The sequence below is a fragment of the Oryzias melastigma genome, linkage group LG19 (genome assembly GCF_002922805.2).
Source record: "Oryzias melastigma strain HK-1 linkage group LG19, ASM292280v2, whole genome shotgun sequence".
NCBI classification, from domain to species: Eukaryota; Metazoa; Chordata; class Actinopteri; order Beloniformes; family Adrianichthyidae; genus Oryzias; species Oryzias melastigma.
In genome coordinates, this window is record NC_050530.1 from 7,097,668 (window position 1) to 7,114,783 (window position 17,116).

General features: G+C 38.3%; 1 protein-coding gene across 1 annotated transcript; it reads left to right on the forward strand.

The window, feature by feature from the left end:
- Positions 1 to 3,285: 3,285 nt before the first annotated feature.
- Positions 3,286 to 16,150, forward strand: pde6c (phosphodiesterase 6C, cGMP-specific, cone, alpha prime). The gene is made up of 22 exons (XM_024285788.2): positions 3,286 to 4,445; positions 5,078 to 5,230; positions 6,439 to 6,528; positions 6,625 to 6,765; positions 6,849 to 6,923; positions 7,005 to 7,069; positions 7,282 to 7,348; positions 8,615 to 8,662; positions 8,737 to 8,886; positions 8,969 to 9,112; positions 9,187 to 9,252; positions 9,327 to 9,482; positions 9,554 to 9,661; positions 9,741 to 9,850; positions 9,944 to 10,031; positions 10,112 to 10,212; positions 11,901 to 12,008; positions 12,166 to 12,229; positions 12,410 to 12,484; positions 12,565 to 12,648; positions 14,503 to 14,656; positions 14,736 to 16,150. The coding sequence occupies exons 1-22, from the start codon at positions 3,978 to 3,980 to the stop codon at positions 14,780 to 14,782; spliced, it is 2,562 nt and encodes an 853-aa protein (XP_024141556.1). The 5' UTR covers positions 3,286 to 3,977; the 3' UTR covers positions 14,783 to 16,150.
- The last annotated feature ends 966 nt before the right edge of the window (positions 16,151 to 17,116 follow it).

The window sequence follows — 17,116 nt, forward strand, 5'->3', positions numbered from 1 at the left end:
TCGACATCTGAATACTTTCCTGTTTGAAAATGGGTTTGTGAATTCTAGTCTGCAACAAAAATTGCCTCTTTATTTTTCTTTTTTCTTGGTAAACACAATTGAATGTGTCAGATGAGCGACTTCCAAGGAGAAAATTTCAATGATGTCCATCAAACATGACAACAAACTGCGTCTATCACCTCTCAAACAGTTCGGAGACAGCAAAAGCACTTCAGTAGCAAACTTTTTTTGCACATCTAATGTTTTTCGTGAAAGGCACACAAAGAAAACCTTAAAAAAAAGTATTTTTTGCACAAGATAAAAAGGTAGACATGATTCTGCCCTCCATCTTCAGCTTTAGGAAAAAAAATTCCAGTCTCACAAAGAGCTGCTCCGGAATGGAATTCACCTTGGATAACGGGGTCACAATGAAACAAATGAAAAATCCATTTACAGTCACACTTGGACTGATACCTCCATGATAATTTCATTAGCAGACGAGCTCGCTCGACGGCGTTAAATGTACTTCCATTACAGCTCTCCACAGAATCATAGCTGTCAATTGGCACGATGGAGGCACCTCTGTCGCCGTAGAAACAATGGTTAAAATTTCTACAGGAGGGTTGGCTCAAAGGGGAGCTCGCTGGGAGGTTAAAAGCTTCTGTCTATTAACTGTGTAAATTGTTTGAACAAGGGATGGTGTGTGCAGGAGCTGCTGGTGTGAGCCCGCTAACTGGCTCCTGAAAAGCAGCCTGATCTCATAAAATAGTGAAGCAATGACACTTTGATTGCGCATATATGTGGAGCACATTTAATGTTTGTGGAGCATACTGTGAGAGGAGCAGCCTGTATTATTCACAGTGCTAAAAAGATGGACAGAAAACATAAAATATAGAGAATTAAATGACAACTTTCCCTGGAATTGAGAACTATTTACATTTATGTGAGTCTTTAAGAATAAAAAGTAGAATTGCTTAATTTTCTATTGTAAAGCACCTGCAGAAATCAGAGTTTTAAGGTAAACATATATTTTTTCTTGATTTTTCTTTACCCCTGGAGAACATAAGAACAATTTTCCTCTTGGTTTTACTAGTAATTTGACTTTCTTTTTAATTTCTTTGTATTCTTCCTTATCTTATTATCATTCCAAAATTAAATTAGTAGATAGCGTTATCACAAGAAAACTATCTCGTTATCCTGAGGAAAAAAAAAACATGTTTTCTCATGATAATGTGATAGTAGATGTTATCAGAAGAAAAGAGGTTAAAACAAACGAAACAAAAAAAAAGAAAGGCCACTCTCAGCTTTAGTAGTAATTAACAGCAGCCCCCCAAAATAAAATAATATTTTAATCAAAAAAATTAGGGGAAAAAATAAATTAAAAAAGGGGGGGAGTTTACTTTTTGTTGTTGTTGTTGTTGTTTTTGGGAACATATTGTCAAACATAAATAACAAGATTAGATGACAGATCAATATCTATATAGTACTTTTAAAAGGTGTTCAGGGTGCTAAAGGGTTTTAAAATAAAAGACATATAAAAAGAAAATAAAAAGTTTAGCAAATCTAGGAGGAAAAATTACAAATAACAAAATTATAAAAGGCAGTAAAATACACAAGAGAGATGAAAAAAATGAATTATAAAGAATAAAAGAAAATAAGATTCCACATCTAAAGAGTAGTATAAAAAGCCTTTCCGAACAAGTAAATCTTTATGTTTAAGATGTTCAAGATTTTTTAAAAATCTAGAAAAAAAAACACTTCCAGACATAATTAAAATAAATAAATAAATTATGAACAGACTTGAAGACACAAGACTGGTCAGATATCATTTGCTTCCGATTTTACATTTTTGACCAAAACATATTTAAGCAATTATATTTTTTCAAATCAATGATTAATCCATAAAAAGATAAAAATTGCACCAAACATTATCAATAGAAAAACAATGAAAATCTGTGATACTTAACCTCTGAGCACTGATTGATGTAAATATGCAATAAACCACTTTGCAGTAAACCACAGGCTCCAACATTCCCACAATTTAGCATCAGCATAAAAGAAAAACATACATGATTTTTTTTCCATTGCTGGAAACAATTCAGGGGTTAATACAAGTCCATTTTCATTGATGTTTAAATGGATTTAACCACTTAGAAGTTTCAAATTTCCTTATGATCCTGAATAAACTTACCCAGTGACAAGGAAAAGCACCTTTTTATAGGTATAGCAATACTTTCATTGCAAACAAAAAAGTTTTTCTATAATTGTGCTACAATGTTTGCTACTTAAAATGGCACAAAACTTCTGAATCACAGAAACTGAAACACTTCAGGAGGATTTATCTTGAATTCTCCGCTGTCGATCTGAATCAAGGACAAAAAGCAGCTCCGTGTCAGTTGTTGTTGAATTCTTAAGAGCGTCTTCCATGACTGCAGGAAGGTGCGAGGGTCTTTAAATAGTCTGTTCCCAGGGGTTTAATGTCATTTAATCCGTAAAAAGCTTAAAAAAGACAGCTAAGCCTCCACAACAGATTCTTTAGATCAGTTGTTCTCAAACAGGGCGCTTGATGGCACTCCAGAGGGGGGTCATTAACACTTTTTTTTATTTTTAATTGATAAATAAATCTTAAAATTGTTAATTAAGACAATAAATTATTTAAAACAATGTAGTACTCAACAGACTATTGAGTGTATTTTAAATCTGGCAAGATTAAAAATTCTAACTTTGAAGTACTTGATTTGATTATTTTCAGAATCAGTGGTGTCTATTTAGAGCGAAAAAATGCGTTATTTTTTTATTATTTGTTTTTTAAATAATTTTCAAAATGTATCTGAATCTAAATTTAAGATATATCATATCATCAAAGTAATAATAAAGTAATATATCAAATAAATAAAATTTTTATATATATATATATATATTATACATGTACATATATAATATATATATATTCATATACATATATATATATATATATGTATATATATTATATATCTATGTATATATCTATATATATACATATATATAGATATATACATAGATATATGTATATATGTGTGTATATATATATATATATAGATTTATCATTATTATGTGTAATATATATGTGTATATATATATATATATATATATATATATACACATATGTGTGTACTTGTATACACAGCCGATGGTTGGTCCCCCTCCGCGCTCCAGAGGGGCCTCCGCGCTCCAGAGGGGCCTCCGCTGTTCTTCGCTGTGTGGAGATACACCTCCGCACCACAGCACCTCCTTCGAACTTAAAAACTCCCTACAAGTGTATTGAGTTGTCGTGGTTTCTGTGAGGAACCGAACGAGTCACGTGACTAAGAAAAAATACGCAAATACGTGAAACCGCGAATAAAGAAATGCAAATATGAAGAGAAATATATACTATTTTTATATATACGATTTATTCGATAGAGATGTATGATTTTCAAAAGACATAGGGAGCATCAAAACTATAAGAGAAATCATATATGTTATTAGAATGAGCAGAAAGGGGTGTAAAGAAAGATAAGATTTTTCCACATTTTTTTTTAAATTTGACAACCTTTAAGAATTGTCATGTTCCTCCAGGGATCCTTCTGAGGAACTATTATTTAAAACCTCTAAAAAAGTATTTTCTTCTTTTCTTCTATAAATGACATTTCTCCACTCTACCATCATCTCCCTGAGCGAGGCAGAGATTGCAACAAGACAAATAATGAGCGCTGGGATTTGGGAGTTAAGGGCGCTTAAAGCAGGGGTTTAAACGCAATGACGTCAGGTTAATTAGAGGCCAGTTTGATCCCTTCAGCCTCTAAGCCCAACTTTGCTCTGTTCTGTCTGTGGGTGAGGAGGATGCTGGTCCGTTCAGAGGGATGCTGCTGACCAAACGGACCTGAGGACCAGAAAACACAGAAAAAACATTTGCGGTTTCAACGTTCCCTTACTGGTAATGCTTTGGTGAGAAAGAAAAGAGCGGGAAACAATTCAACATGGCAGACAAGGATAGCGTGGAGAAGTACCTGGACAACAACCCGCAGGTCGCCAAAGACTATTTCGATAAGAAGATTCGCGCCGAAGCTCTGACCGCCGCTTTCGCTCAGACTGTGGATGTCAAAGACACTGCTTCTTTCAAGGATGTTAACGCCATACAAGAGGCCGCCATCATCTTTGAGCTGATTCAAGAGATGCAGAAGGTGGATAACATGGAGAAGAGCCTTCACAAAGTGCTGCAGAGAGTCGTCTTGATCCTGCAGGCCGACCGGGTCGGCTTCTTCCAGTGTCGCTCGAGAAACGGAATACCGGAGCTCTCCAGCAGTCTGTTTGACGTGACCCCAACGTCCAAATTCGAGAGTAATTTGGTCAACCCGCAGGCGGAAATCGTCTTCCCCTTAGACATGGGAATAGTCGGGCATACGGCAAACTCCAAAAAGCCACAGAATGTCCCTGATGTGTCAAAGGTGAGAAATCCTGCAAGTTTTAACAAAAAAATGGAGAAATTACCTGCATGAAGCAGAGGCTTTCGTTTCTGTTTATTCCGTACATGTATTATTTTTTTTCTCTTATTTTGAAAGTCCAAGTATTTATAGCTTAGTTAATGTAATGCAATAAAGTTTAGACACTTAGCGTAATTCTTCAATAGAATTACATCTAAAAATGGCAACTAGAGGTCCAAACCTTTTAAAACCAAATGTCTAAATGAATATTTTAAGCAGTTTTTGGACAGACTTGTGTTATTGAGCAGTTTCTGTGCTTCAGAATCTGCTAAACTTCCTCCAACAGAGGCGAGATATAACACTAAAAAAACTGAATATTTTCAAGTAAACATTGCAAAAATTTGTCTAAACCAAATAAATCTGATTACGAAAAGTTTTTTTTTTTTTTTTTTTACAAAATTGGCGAATAAAACTGAAACTTTTATTGATAAGTTAGTAAACTTGTACAATAAAAACTAACTACAAAGCTGTTTTTTAGTCTTAGAAATACTTGATATTATCTAAAGGGAAGTTTATTCAATAAACTGACAATTTTTATTACTAATATTTATATATTTAAAGTGAATGACTCTATGTTTGGGTTTTTTTTATTACAGAATCCAAAGTTCAGTGACTTTGTGGACAAACAGACCGGATACAAGACCAAGTGTATGCTCACCTTCCCCCTCATGGCTGACAAAGAGTGTCTTGGAGTTGTCATGGTGCTTAACAAAATAGGAGCTGATGCTTTCTCCGCAGAGGATGAGAAGGTAAATATAGACGCTTACAGTCATTTTGGGCTCATCCGCTCTGGCTCTGAGGGCGCGGTGTCTCTGAGGTCGGCGGTCAGAAGCGAAGAAAAGAAAAATGTGCTGCGTTTGATATGAATTGTTGCTTTGCTGCTCATGTGAAAACAATTCATTTACTTTTTTTAATTTAAATTTTATTGTGTTTTTAAATTATTTACTTATTTATTTAAATTTTATTTGTATGAATGTATTATTGTTCATTTTGATTTAATTGTATTTATAAAATTATTTACCTATTTATGTATTTATTTTATGTGTTAGTGTATTTTTGGTTGTTTATATTTAATTTTATAGTATTTCAAAAAATATTTAATTTTTTTTATTTATTTATATAATTTTGTTAATTTTAATTAATTTGTATTTTATTTGATCAATATTTAATTGTTTGTTTATTTATTTATGCTATCAAGCCAAAGCCCATATAAAATCACAAAATCTTCGGTTAATTTAAAACACTTGAAATACATGAATTTATTGAAGCTTTTTCACCCCAGTTACACAAAAAAAGGTTCTGTGATGGGTCAAAATGACCCCACTGTATAGTTGCTGCAGCCTTTTTAGGGTTTATCTTTAACAGGGCCATTTTGTGTTGGTTGTCTGATTGAATGTCTGATTTTATTCAAATTTTAGAGTAAATATGTTTTTGTAAAAAATAATTTACATAAATTTCCCATTAAATGCATTTTAGATTTATGTAAATGTGTGTTTGAAGGAAGCAAAATCTATGTAGGAGTTCTCCCAAAAACATTACATCTATATGTTTGCACTTTTAATTTAAGGTTGAGCAGAAGACGTGTCAAAAGGTGTATTTTCAGATTTGGTGCCATTTAGAGAGGCAGTACAGGAAACTCAACCCTGTTGCTTTTCATTGACTAAAAACTCCTGATATAAACATGTAGACACAGGGTTTCATCAGACCTCTGCTGAGAAATCCAATAAATATGGAGAATATGACATTTCTGGCCCCGGCTCAACCATCCATCAGCTTGTCAACACAGATGCTGGAAGGCTGGGACTATAGCGAACCGTTGCACAACCGCAGAAAAGCAACGAGAACGATGCAGACGGAGGTTAAAAAGCTCTGGCCGTTATGCTTTAACAAGCCTTAACAAACGGAAGCTGCATTTCTTCTAAAGATGTTGAATGCAAACCTCTGCTTTGGTCCTCAGCTCTTCCACAAGTACATGACGTTTGCTCAAGTCATCACCCTGCAGCATTACACGGCTTACATGTTCAACGTGGAGTCCAGGAGGAGTCAGGTAACCCACATGAATGGCAGACCCAGCTGCTGGATAAAGCGCTCTTAAATCTTTACAGGATGTGGAACACAGCTTGTGCTCCTGTTCTCTCTCCAGGTGCTGCTCTGGTCGGCCAGCAAGGTTTTTGAAGAGTTGACCGACATCGAGCGACAGTTCCACAAAGCTCTCTACACTGTGAGGACCTATCTACAATGCGAGCGCTACTCTGTGGGTCTGCTGGACATGACCAAAGAGAAGGTCGGTTCTTGAATTGGGATCAGATCTGCTTCAAGTATCAAACAAAAAATGAAGCCCCCACCTCCCTGTTTTCCGCCCCGCAGGAGTTCTATGATGAGTGGCCTGTGAAACTGGGAGACGTGGAGCCCTACAAGGGACCAAAAACGCCGGACGGCAGGGTGATAAAACAGTCCTTCTCCTCACAAACGACGCTTTAAATCAATGTTTTAAAGAACACATTTGTCTGTTTTCTTTGATAGGAAGTTATCTTTTACAAGATCATTGACTACCTCTTAGAAGGCAAAGAAGAAATCAAAGTCATACCGTGAGCAAAACGCACTTAAACTCACCACTTTTGAAAACACTCACCAAAAAACAAAAATTAACCCCAGATATGTTTGAAAATATGATGTAAGCTCATTTTCTTATGATTTTCTAGTCATCTGTGGCTATAAAAAAAGAAAGTATTTTCCATATTTCGACTCAGTTATTTCATTTCATCATCACATGTCGTTTCCTTTGTTTTTTTTTTTTCAGTGGTCCCCCTGCAGATCACTGGGCTCTGGTTAGCGGACTACCAACCTATGTCGCTGAGAACGGCTTTGTAAGTGCAGAGGAGTTCCTCTTAAGAGGCGACAGAAACTATCAACAAGCAGCTAGAATTTATTCCTAAAAGAAACCTAAAATTTACTAGCAATTTTCTTTTTTTCTGAAGTCTAAACCCTGATTGATGGAGGAGAGTTCCAGAAAAAGAACCATAGAAACACTATTTATGTCCCACAGTGGTCCTGGACTGCTAGGAGAACCAGATTGTTTTCACATTTTTCCTTCTTACTGCGCCAAAATGTCCCCTGCGTGCACCTTTAGTACCCAATGAAAATGAATTTTAGGCATCATAACCCCTCCCCCCCGCGCCTATAAAATGATGACATCACAGTGGGTGGAGCCATCCAAAAAATGAACAGGATCAAAACCTCTTATGAGGTCCTAAATCTACTAATAAAACCCATATCATGTGTCAGGGATAGCCAAAGGAGGTTTTAGTGTCATTATGGGATGGCCACATGACCTACAGCTTGGCGGCCATTTTATTTTGGTGCAAAATGTGAAATTTGGCAATTTTCACATTTTCCCACAATATGGTATAAGAAAACTTTAGTTAGAGCAATCTTCACAAATTTTTACACCTATCACCTAGAAATCTACAGCCACAACCGAAGTTAGTTGACCTTTGACTTCAGGGAGAGGCCGCCATCTTTAATTATTAAAATTGAAAAAAAATGAACTTTTGTAATAAAGGTAACTTTTGACTTTTAACGAATTTAAACCCCTATGAGGAATTTCAATCTATCGCCTCCTAATTCCTCAAACATCATTGATAAAATTTGTTGGAATTAGAGGTTGTAGATTTTTATCGGTGTTAGCCTAGCGAGCTAGCAAAAGTTGCTTGCACAATTTTAACCGAAATATTTTGAAAAATGAAATCATGAATCCAAGCTAAATAAAATTATATAACATGTGATACGAACATATTAGAAATGTGGGCGTGGTTAACAAAAAACTTCAGTTGCTAAGGAAATCTAAAAATGTACTTTTGGCAATTCTTCTAAAAATGATATTGACTGGTTCATTACCAGCAGGCGAACAAAAAATAAAATGGTTGCTATGGAGATAAAGCCAACAGAAAAGCAGCCACTTTAAAAAAAAAGGTAGAGTAAAGTAGGAAGGAGGTGAAGGTAGCGCCTGCTACAACGCCACCTGCAACTTTCATTTTTTCTTGATTTCTTTGTTTCATTCATTACATTCTTTAACTTTCAATGAAAAACTGCTTAAATGAAGTGAAGTAATGCCTTTTCCGTATACCTTGCAGATCTGCAACATGATGAACGTGGCGGCAGACGACTATTTCACCTTCCAGGTGCGCTTTGCTCCACAGAACCCAATTCATGAGGTTTTTAGAGCTTCAGTTTGACGTCCGTTTGCGTTTTACAGAAAGAGGCGGTGGACGAGACGGGCTTCGTCATCAAAAATGTTCTGTCTCTGCCGATCGTCAACAAGAAGGAAGAAATAGTCGGGATTGCCACTTTCTTCAATAGGAAAGATGGCAAACCTTTTGATGAACACGATGAGCAAATCACTGAGGTGTGTAGTCTTCCTCCTGAACTCCATTCAGGTGTTCTAGATCACTGGACAAAGAGTTTTTCTCTTTTTCTCCTTGTTCTAGGCCCTGACACAGTTCCTGGGATGGTCGGTACTAAACTGCGACACCTACGATAGACTCAACCGCATGGAGTGGCGGAAAGACATCGCCCAGGAAATGCTCATGTACCAAACTAAGTGCACCCCAGACGAGCTTCAGTCCATTCTGGTCAGTCCCTTCTCCTCAAACTCACGTTTAAACCCATAAGTAGCAGTTTTTATGAAGGTTCCTTTCGCCACCAGAACACCAAGGAGAAGTTTGACGCAGAGCCCGAAGACTGCGACCAAAAGGAGATGTACAAACTACTGGTATGTGCTGATAAAATTAAAAGTTGCAGAAAATCTCGATCCATTGTCAATGAAAACTCTTGTTTTCGGTCCAGAAATCCAACATCCCCAAAGCAGACAACGTAGACGGGGAGAATCTGTACTCGTTTGCCTTCAGCGATTTCCCCGTATCGGAGTTCGGCCTCATCAAGGCGGGCATCCGCATGTTCTTTGAGCTCGGAGTTGTCGAGAAGTTTAAAGTTCCCGCAGAGGTGAGTCTGGACGATTGAACGCTCCAATCATTGGGGAATATCTTTTCACATCTTCAGTCTTTATATCATAGACGCTGGTGAGGTGGATGTACACGGTGAGGAAGGGCTACCGTGCCATCACCTACCACAACTGGAGGCATGGCTTCAATGTGGGTCATACCATGTTCTGCCTCCTGCAGGTAACCCCCCCATTTCAAAAATCATTCATATTTTTATTACTTTTATTTGGGTTAAAAAGTCGTCATTTCCCTTCAACAGACCGGGAAACTGAGGAAGTACTACTCGGATTTAGATGCTTTTGCCATGGTGGCTGCTGCTTTCTGCCACGATATCGACCACAGAGGAACCAACAACCTCTACCAGACAAAGCAAGTCCGCTTTTCTTTTTTGTTTTTTAAAGGTTAGAAGGAAACAACCAATCTTGATCTTCATCAAGCTTGTTGTTTTCACCATTTGTGCAGGAGTGCGTCTCCTCTGGCCAAACTTCACGGCTCCTCCATCATGGAGAGGCATCACTTGGAGTACAGCAAAACGCTGATGGGAGAAGAGGTGGGATTGCTTAGGATATTAAAAGCAACCCTTCTATCACATAAAAGTTTGTGTTTACATGCTTATTCTGTTGCTTGCAGTACTTGAACATCTTCTGTAACCTCCAAAAGCGTCAGTTCGAGACCGTGCAGCACTTGTTTGACGTCTGCATCATTGCCACAGACCTGGCGCTTTACTTCAAGTAGGTTCACCTGAACACAAAACGTGTGTTTGGAGCGGGAGGGGGAAGGTCACCTCATGAGGAGACATTGGAGTGTGTTTATTGATTTTGTGAATTTTCATCTGTTTTGTCAATTTTTTTGGACAGTTTTGACTCATTTAAAAACTAAAAATCTTGAGGTTTATTTACCTAAATGTATTCATAAATTACAGATTTTTAAAGAAACAAAACACTTTTGCAGCTTTAAATCTCTCAGTCTGAATAATCCCTCTCATATCTGGCATGCTGAGGCCAGCAAACCTAAATGAGGAGTCTCGATTTCTTTCAACTGCAGCCAATGTGCAGTTAGGCGCCCTGCTCAAGGACTCAGTGACCTTCAAGCCAAGGAATTGAACCCCCAACCAAGCCATTGGCAGACAGCTGCCTGATCCTCTGATCTAAAGCCAGTGACCAATTTCTGGGGGAAAAGCCACAAAGAGCCAACATCTGACTTTAGAATTTTGCAGGAATTTTTCCTCGATTAATTTCTTTTAAGACTTTTTTGGGGTTAAAGTTTGTAGGGGGAGCGTCCAAGTACGGAAACTTCAACATTAGCGTTACTTTTATCAACTTTTTGTTTGCCTTATCCTCAACTCTTTTGATACTGTTGGGCTCATAATGAAAGACATAAAAAAAATTACAAAATTTTATATATATTTTTTGGTTTTGGTTTTAGTCTATTCCAGTTTGTACCAGTTCATAGCAGACCTGGACTGAAAGAACCTTTTTGTTTGCGCAATTCCTCTTTCTTATGGCTCAAGACTCAAAAATTCACCTGGTACCAGATGAAAGTAAATTTGATAAAATAAAATAAAAATGTCACTGCGAGCAAAATCACCACAAAAAATGAACGTGGCCAAATTCTCTCATGGGGGTCAAAAAACGTTTTCAAAATCCACATACAAAACCAAAACACACATATCGAGGCTATCCAAAGTAAGTGTTGAAATTATTATGGGATGGCCTCAGGACCTACCACCATTTTGTACCAAAGTGTAAAATTTGGCCCATTATGGGGGGAAAAAAACTTTTATTCAATCTTCAAAACATTTCGCACACGAGGGTAAGTTTTTATTAAGTTTGTGGATTTGGACAGCGTTGTCATGGTGAGCTCGCAAAATTGGCGTTCATCAATTGTTCCCACATTTTTCACCAAAATATTGTGAAAATTGAATACATGAATTCTTGGCGATATAATGTACGATAAAATCACATTTGGAATCAGTGCGTGGTTAGCAAAAAAAACCTCTGTTGCTAAGGAAATCAAACGATTTACTTTTATTGATTCTTCTTAAAATTATACAGACATGTTTGTCACCTCTGGGCGACCAAAAAATAAAATGGTTGCTATGGAGATAAAGCAACAGTATTTTTTTATTTTTTATTAATCTGTAAAGTGCAGCTCTGACCAGGGTGGAAGGGGCAGAGGGGGGAGGGGCATGCATCAGCACTTTAATTTTTTTGTTTTTAAACCTTTATTTAACCAGATTAGCTATGAGAACATGTTCTTATTTACAATAACGACCTGGGAAGTTGTTTTGGATTGTTTCTGGACTGAAAAGCTGGTTCTTGATATTACTGTTAGCCTTTTCCTCATGCATGTTGATGTGGAACAAACAAGCCTCACAGTCTCCTTGCCTTTGTTCACTCTTCTATTTGCCCTCACACAGAAAGAGAACCATGTTCCAAAATATCGTGAACGCCACAGAGCCGATGACGGATGAAAAAGAGGCCACGGCTTTCGTTTCCAACAACCCCATCAGGAAGGAAATCGTCATGTACGTTTCTGATAAAAAAATCTAAAGCTTGAGCTGTTGAATGAAAGTTTTCCCTCTTAACTTCGGAGGCAGATTTTCTGGCGCAGCACTTAAAAATCATCAGCATCACCAGCAAAGAGTCACCTTCCCCTCCTGACTGACTGTCTCTCACCTCCAGGGCCATGATGATGACAGGATGTGACTTGTCAGCCATCACCAAACCTTGGGAGGTGCAGAGCAAGGTGAGCGGCCTTGAAGTGACAAGAAAGTGGGAAAAATCTCACCAAGGAGATGAGCAGAAGTTTTCTTTTTTAAGGAATCTGTCTAGCTATAATCAAAAATGAACTTTCTATTGGTGAGATGAGTTTGTGCATGACTGCTTTCTGCTGCTAAATAACATCTGATAATTCCTCTTTCTCCAGGTGGCTCTCATGGTTGCTGCTGAGTTCTGGGAACAGGGGGATTTGGAGCGAAGTGTTTTGGACCAGCAGCCAATTGTAAGAGCTCCCCTCTCCCTTTTTACGTAGTCATTAAACAGACTTTTGAAATCTTTTTTCTAAAAATTTTTCTCCCTCAGCCCATGATGGACAGAAACTGTGCTGAACAGCTTCCCAAGATGCAATGCGGCTTCATCGACTTTGTGTGCTCCTTTGTGTACAAGGTAACAGTTTTTCCATAACTCTGCAGAGAAAACATGATCAGAGAGGAAAATCTGCAACAATCTACAAAAAAAAAAGTTTCTCTCAGATCTTTTGTGCTTGTTGGAATCTCAAAAGATTGTTCAGATTTTTTCTGGCACGGTAAAAAGCTATATTTTCTGGGAAATTATTTTACTCTTAAATGAACATTTTGGCTTATCTGCATTTCATTGGCACAATAATAAAGGAAAACATTTTTGAACCTTTGTCATAGGATACTGCAATTGGGTTCAGACCTCAGTTTTTGGGTGAAGATCTTGGTCGCACTAGAAACTATCTCGGTTGCATTGGAAACTAACTGGCGCGCACTACAAACGATCTTGGTTGCACCAGAAATGATCTTGGTTGCACTAGAAATGATTTTGGTTGCACTGGAAATGACCTTGGTTGCACTGGAAATGATTTTGGTTGCACTGGAAATGACCTTGGTTGCACTGGAAATGATTTTGGTTGCACTGGAAATGACCTTGGTTGCACTAGAACGATCTTGGTTGCACCAGAAATTATCTCGGTTGCACTGGAAATGATCTTGGTTGCACTAGAACGATCTTGGTTGCACCAGAAATGATCTCGGTTGCACTGGAAATGATCTTGGTTGCACTGGAAATGATCTTGGTTGCACTAGAAACAATCTTGGTTGCACTAGAAACAATCTTGGTTGCACTAGAAACTTTCTGTTCTGCACTACAAACTATCTATTGCTCTAGAAACGATCTGGTGCGTACTAGAAAAGATTTCGGTTGCACTAAAAACTATCTTGGTTGAAATAGAAACGATCTCGGTTGCACTAAAAACTATCTCGGTTGCAATAGAAATGATCTTGGTTGCACTAGAACGATCTTGGTTGCACCAGAAATGATCTCGGTTGCACTGGAAATGATCTTGGTTGCACTAGAACGATCTTGGTTGCACTGGAAATGATCTTGGTTGCACTAGAACGATCTTGGTTGCACCAGAAATGATCTTGGTTGCACTGGAAATGATCTTGGTTGCACTGGAAATGATCTTGGTTGCACTAGAACGATCTTGGTTGCACTACAAAACTATGTGAAGCACACTAGAAACAATCTTGGTTGCACTAGAAACAATCTTGGTTGCACTAGAAACTTTCTGTTCTGCACTACAAACTATCTATTGCTCTAGAAACGATCTGGTGCGTACTAGAAAAGATTTCGGTTGCACTAAAAACTATCTTGGTTGAAATAGAAACGATCTCGGTTGCACTAAAAACTATCTCGGTTGCAATAGAAATGATCTTGGTTGCACTAAAAACTATCTCGGTTGCAATAGAAATGATCTTGGTTGCACTAGAAACTTTCTGGTCTGCACTACAAACTATCTATTGCACTAGAAACGATCTCGGTTGCACGAAAAACTATCTTGGTTGCAATAGAAACGATCTTGGTTGCACTAGAAACTATGTGATGCACACTAGAAACGATCTTGGTTGCACAAGAAACGATCTGGTGGGCACTAGAAAAGATTTTGGTTGTACTAGAAGGTTTCTGGTCTGCACTACAAACCATCTGTTGCACTAGAAACGATCTCGGTTGCACTAGAAACGATCTTCGTTGCACTAGAAACTATGTGATGCGTACTAGAAACGATCTTGGTTGCACCAGAAACTATCTTGGTAGCACTAGAAACTATTTCGGTTGCACTAGAGGCTTTCTGTTGCACACTAGAAATGATTTTGGTTGCTGTATAAACTGTCTGGTATGCACCAGAAACGAGTATTACATTTTTTTTTACTTTTATGTTCCTTTAGGGGCTTCATACATCCCAAAAAACATTTGTTTGTTTTTTTTACTTGTCAGGAGTTCTCCAGGTTCCACAAAGAGATCCAGCCCATGTTTGATGGTCTGAACAACAACAGGGCACACTGGAACGAGCTGGCGGAGGTATACAACGCAAAGATGAAGGCTATCGAGGATGAGAAAAAGAGACTAGAAGAGGAGGAAGCCAAGAAAGGTAGCGCATAAAAACACAAAGCTGTGTTTGATACATCTTCATCACACTTAAAAGTCTCTGTTTTTGTGTCTTTGTGTAGCTGGTGGAGGCGAAGTTGGGAAATCAAAGACCTGCACAATCTGTTAGGACCTTCTAGATCCGGACCGACGCCATCTGTTAGGACCGATCTAGACAAAAAAGCTAGTCTTTTCCTGTCTATCCTCTCTATTGTTTTGGACATTTCACCACCGTAGGTCTCTCCCCCTCCGCCGCTTTTTGTGTGCACGTCTGGTCTGCAGTGCGGTCCGGATGGCATCTTCAGGGAGGACGGTCAAACAGAAACGGACGGGACTCGGACCGTAGAGAGGATGATGACTCCAAAGATGGGATGCGTTTGAAGTTTCTGTGATCGTCCAGAACTACAGCCACTAGAAACAAACGTTTAGTTTACTCAAAATGATCAGACAAAAGAGTGAAATGGACAGACAGAATCTTTAGCATCTGTATGTGAAGATTTGAACAAAAGGACAGCAACCACATTATTACTTCTGTTCTTATCGTGATTTGGCTCAATTACTGAAGTTTTAGGCTTTTTTTTTTTTTTTTGAGTGATGCAATATTAATCTCTACTGCACTGAAAAGGAAACGCTGTATGGAAAGTATGGGAAAACTCACCTTTTTCCAAGAACCGGCAAACTTCTGTTATCTTTAATGTGCAATTCATCTACTTATTTATCTCTTTTTTGAGTTTTGTATTCATGCGTGAGGAAGTGGGGACGAGCTTGTACAGCAGTCAGGCGTGGAAACTGAATTTGTGAATGGTGGGGAGCTTACAAAGTGTTTAGATCGAGTCGAAAATGACTCGACTCACGTGTTTAGTTCGCCATGTAAAGGTTTAAACTTTTCCCTCCTTTCGGACAACTTTCGCTCCTCGTTGGTCGGGGCAGCAGCTCAGCAGATCTGCCTCCTCTGTAAGAAGCTTTGATGGGATTTGATTGGCAGCCAGTGTTTTAGATCCACACAGCTTTAGACTTTAAATACCCTTCTTACAGAGGAGGCGACTGAGGCTAGAAAGGCCTCGTCGTGCGAAGACAGTCCGTTGTAAGATGCTGCTGTTGCTTGATTGATTCACACAAAGGGTTTGGGCAAAGTTCTCTGCCTTTTTGCACTGATCAACTCACTGTAAATCAATGTTCCTTGAAGCAAAAGCCGTCTGAGCTCGCGGTGTCGTGGCTCTTCCTCTTACGCAACGTCGTCTCCTCTAATCAATGAGGCATCAATCAGAGGCGTTAAATCCTATCAGCAGGGCTTTTGATTCTGTAAAAAACAGTCCCTACTGAAATAGCTATTTTTTTGGTGAACTTTATTGATGTTGACGGAATTTAAAGACTTTTGATGCTTAAAGTATACTTTCCAATGTTACAATAGAAATCTTTGTTGTATGCAATGACCTCAACTGCATGTATAAGTCATGTAATATGTGTAAACAAATATAGGAAATCATGGAGGAGTAAACTGAGGAGTGTTTTTTTATTTTATCCTTTGGTGGAAATCATCCCAGGACAACAGGAAGAGGAAGTTTTTGGACGGAGATGGAGGAATGAACTCGGGAATCCTTGGGCTTAGCTGCAACTGTGCTCATTCTCAGTCATATATCGTGCAGGATCTTAGAGGCTCCAAAGCTGGATGAGCCTCAGGAGAAAGAGGATCAGTGGATTGATTTCCATCCCTGCCTGATTCAATGCTGTCTGGCCAACTCTGGTCTGTTTACAGCAAAACTGTGGGGATTGCACAATGTTGTCACTATATAAGAAACTAAAAAATAAGAGTAAATCACAGCTTTGACAGAAAATATTCTATTCTTACATTACAACTATCAGTATTTTTCAGTTAATATTTTTAGGTGGAGGAAAAAAACAAACTCTTGGAACAATCCAAAAAATTCCCTCCCTGTGCACACATGTGCAGGCAGGAACCCCCGTCCTGGGAAAACAGATGTTGACAGAATGATTGATCAGAAGTAAATTCATCCAAGTGCACCAGTGTAGCCGGGGGGCTGAATCTTACCAGGCTCGAAAAAGAACATGCTGTTATTGCCCAATGTTCTGCACTTAAGCACCTGTTTGCTGCACTGCTGTGAACCGCCGCGAAAAAGTGAAAACAAACGGCGGAGATAAAGCGTCTTGATCCGAGCCGGAGTCTTTATTCTGCCTTTTGTCCTGAAGAAATCTCCAAACATTTCCTGGTTTATGAATTATTGATCACTTTTCATGAAAACTTTTGAAGCTCTCTTAAAAAAACAGCTTACATGAACCTGTTTTTATTTTGTCGAACCATCTAAAACTATCATGGTGTCATAATTAAAAAATATACCATGCATAAAATGTAGGCTTAATTACTTCTCCATTTATATCGCATAACATTTGGTAATTTTGTTTTAATGCTGAGGGAAATAAATGGGGTATTTAGCCAAATGATGCA

Coding starts and splice junctions, on each gene's coding strand:
- pde6c (XM_024285788.2), top strand. CDS start 3,978: ATGGCAGACAAGGATAGCGTGGAGAAGTACCTGGACAACAACCCGCAG. Junction 6,529..6,624: donor TGGAGTCCAGGAGGAGTCAG/GTAACCCACATG, acceptor TTCTCTCTCCAG/GTGCTGCTCTGGTCGGCCAG. Junction 9,253..9,326: donor AGGAGATGTACAAACTACTG/GTATGTGCTGAT, acceptor TTTTCGGTCCAG/AAATCCAACATCCCCAAAGC.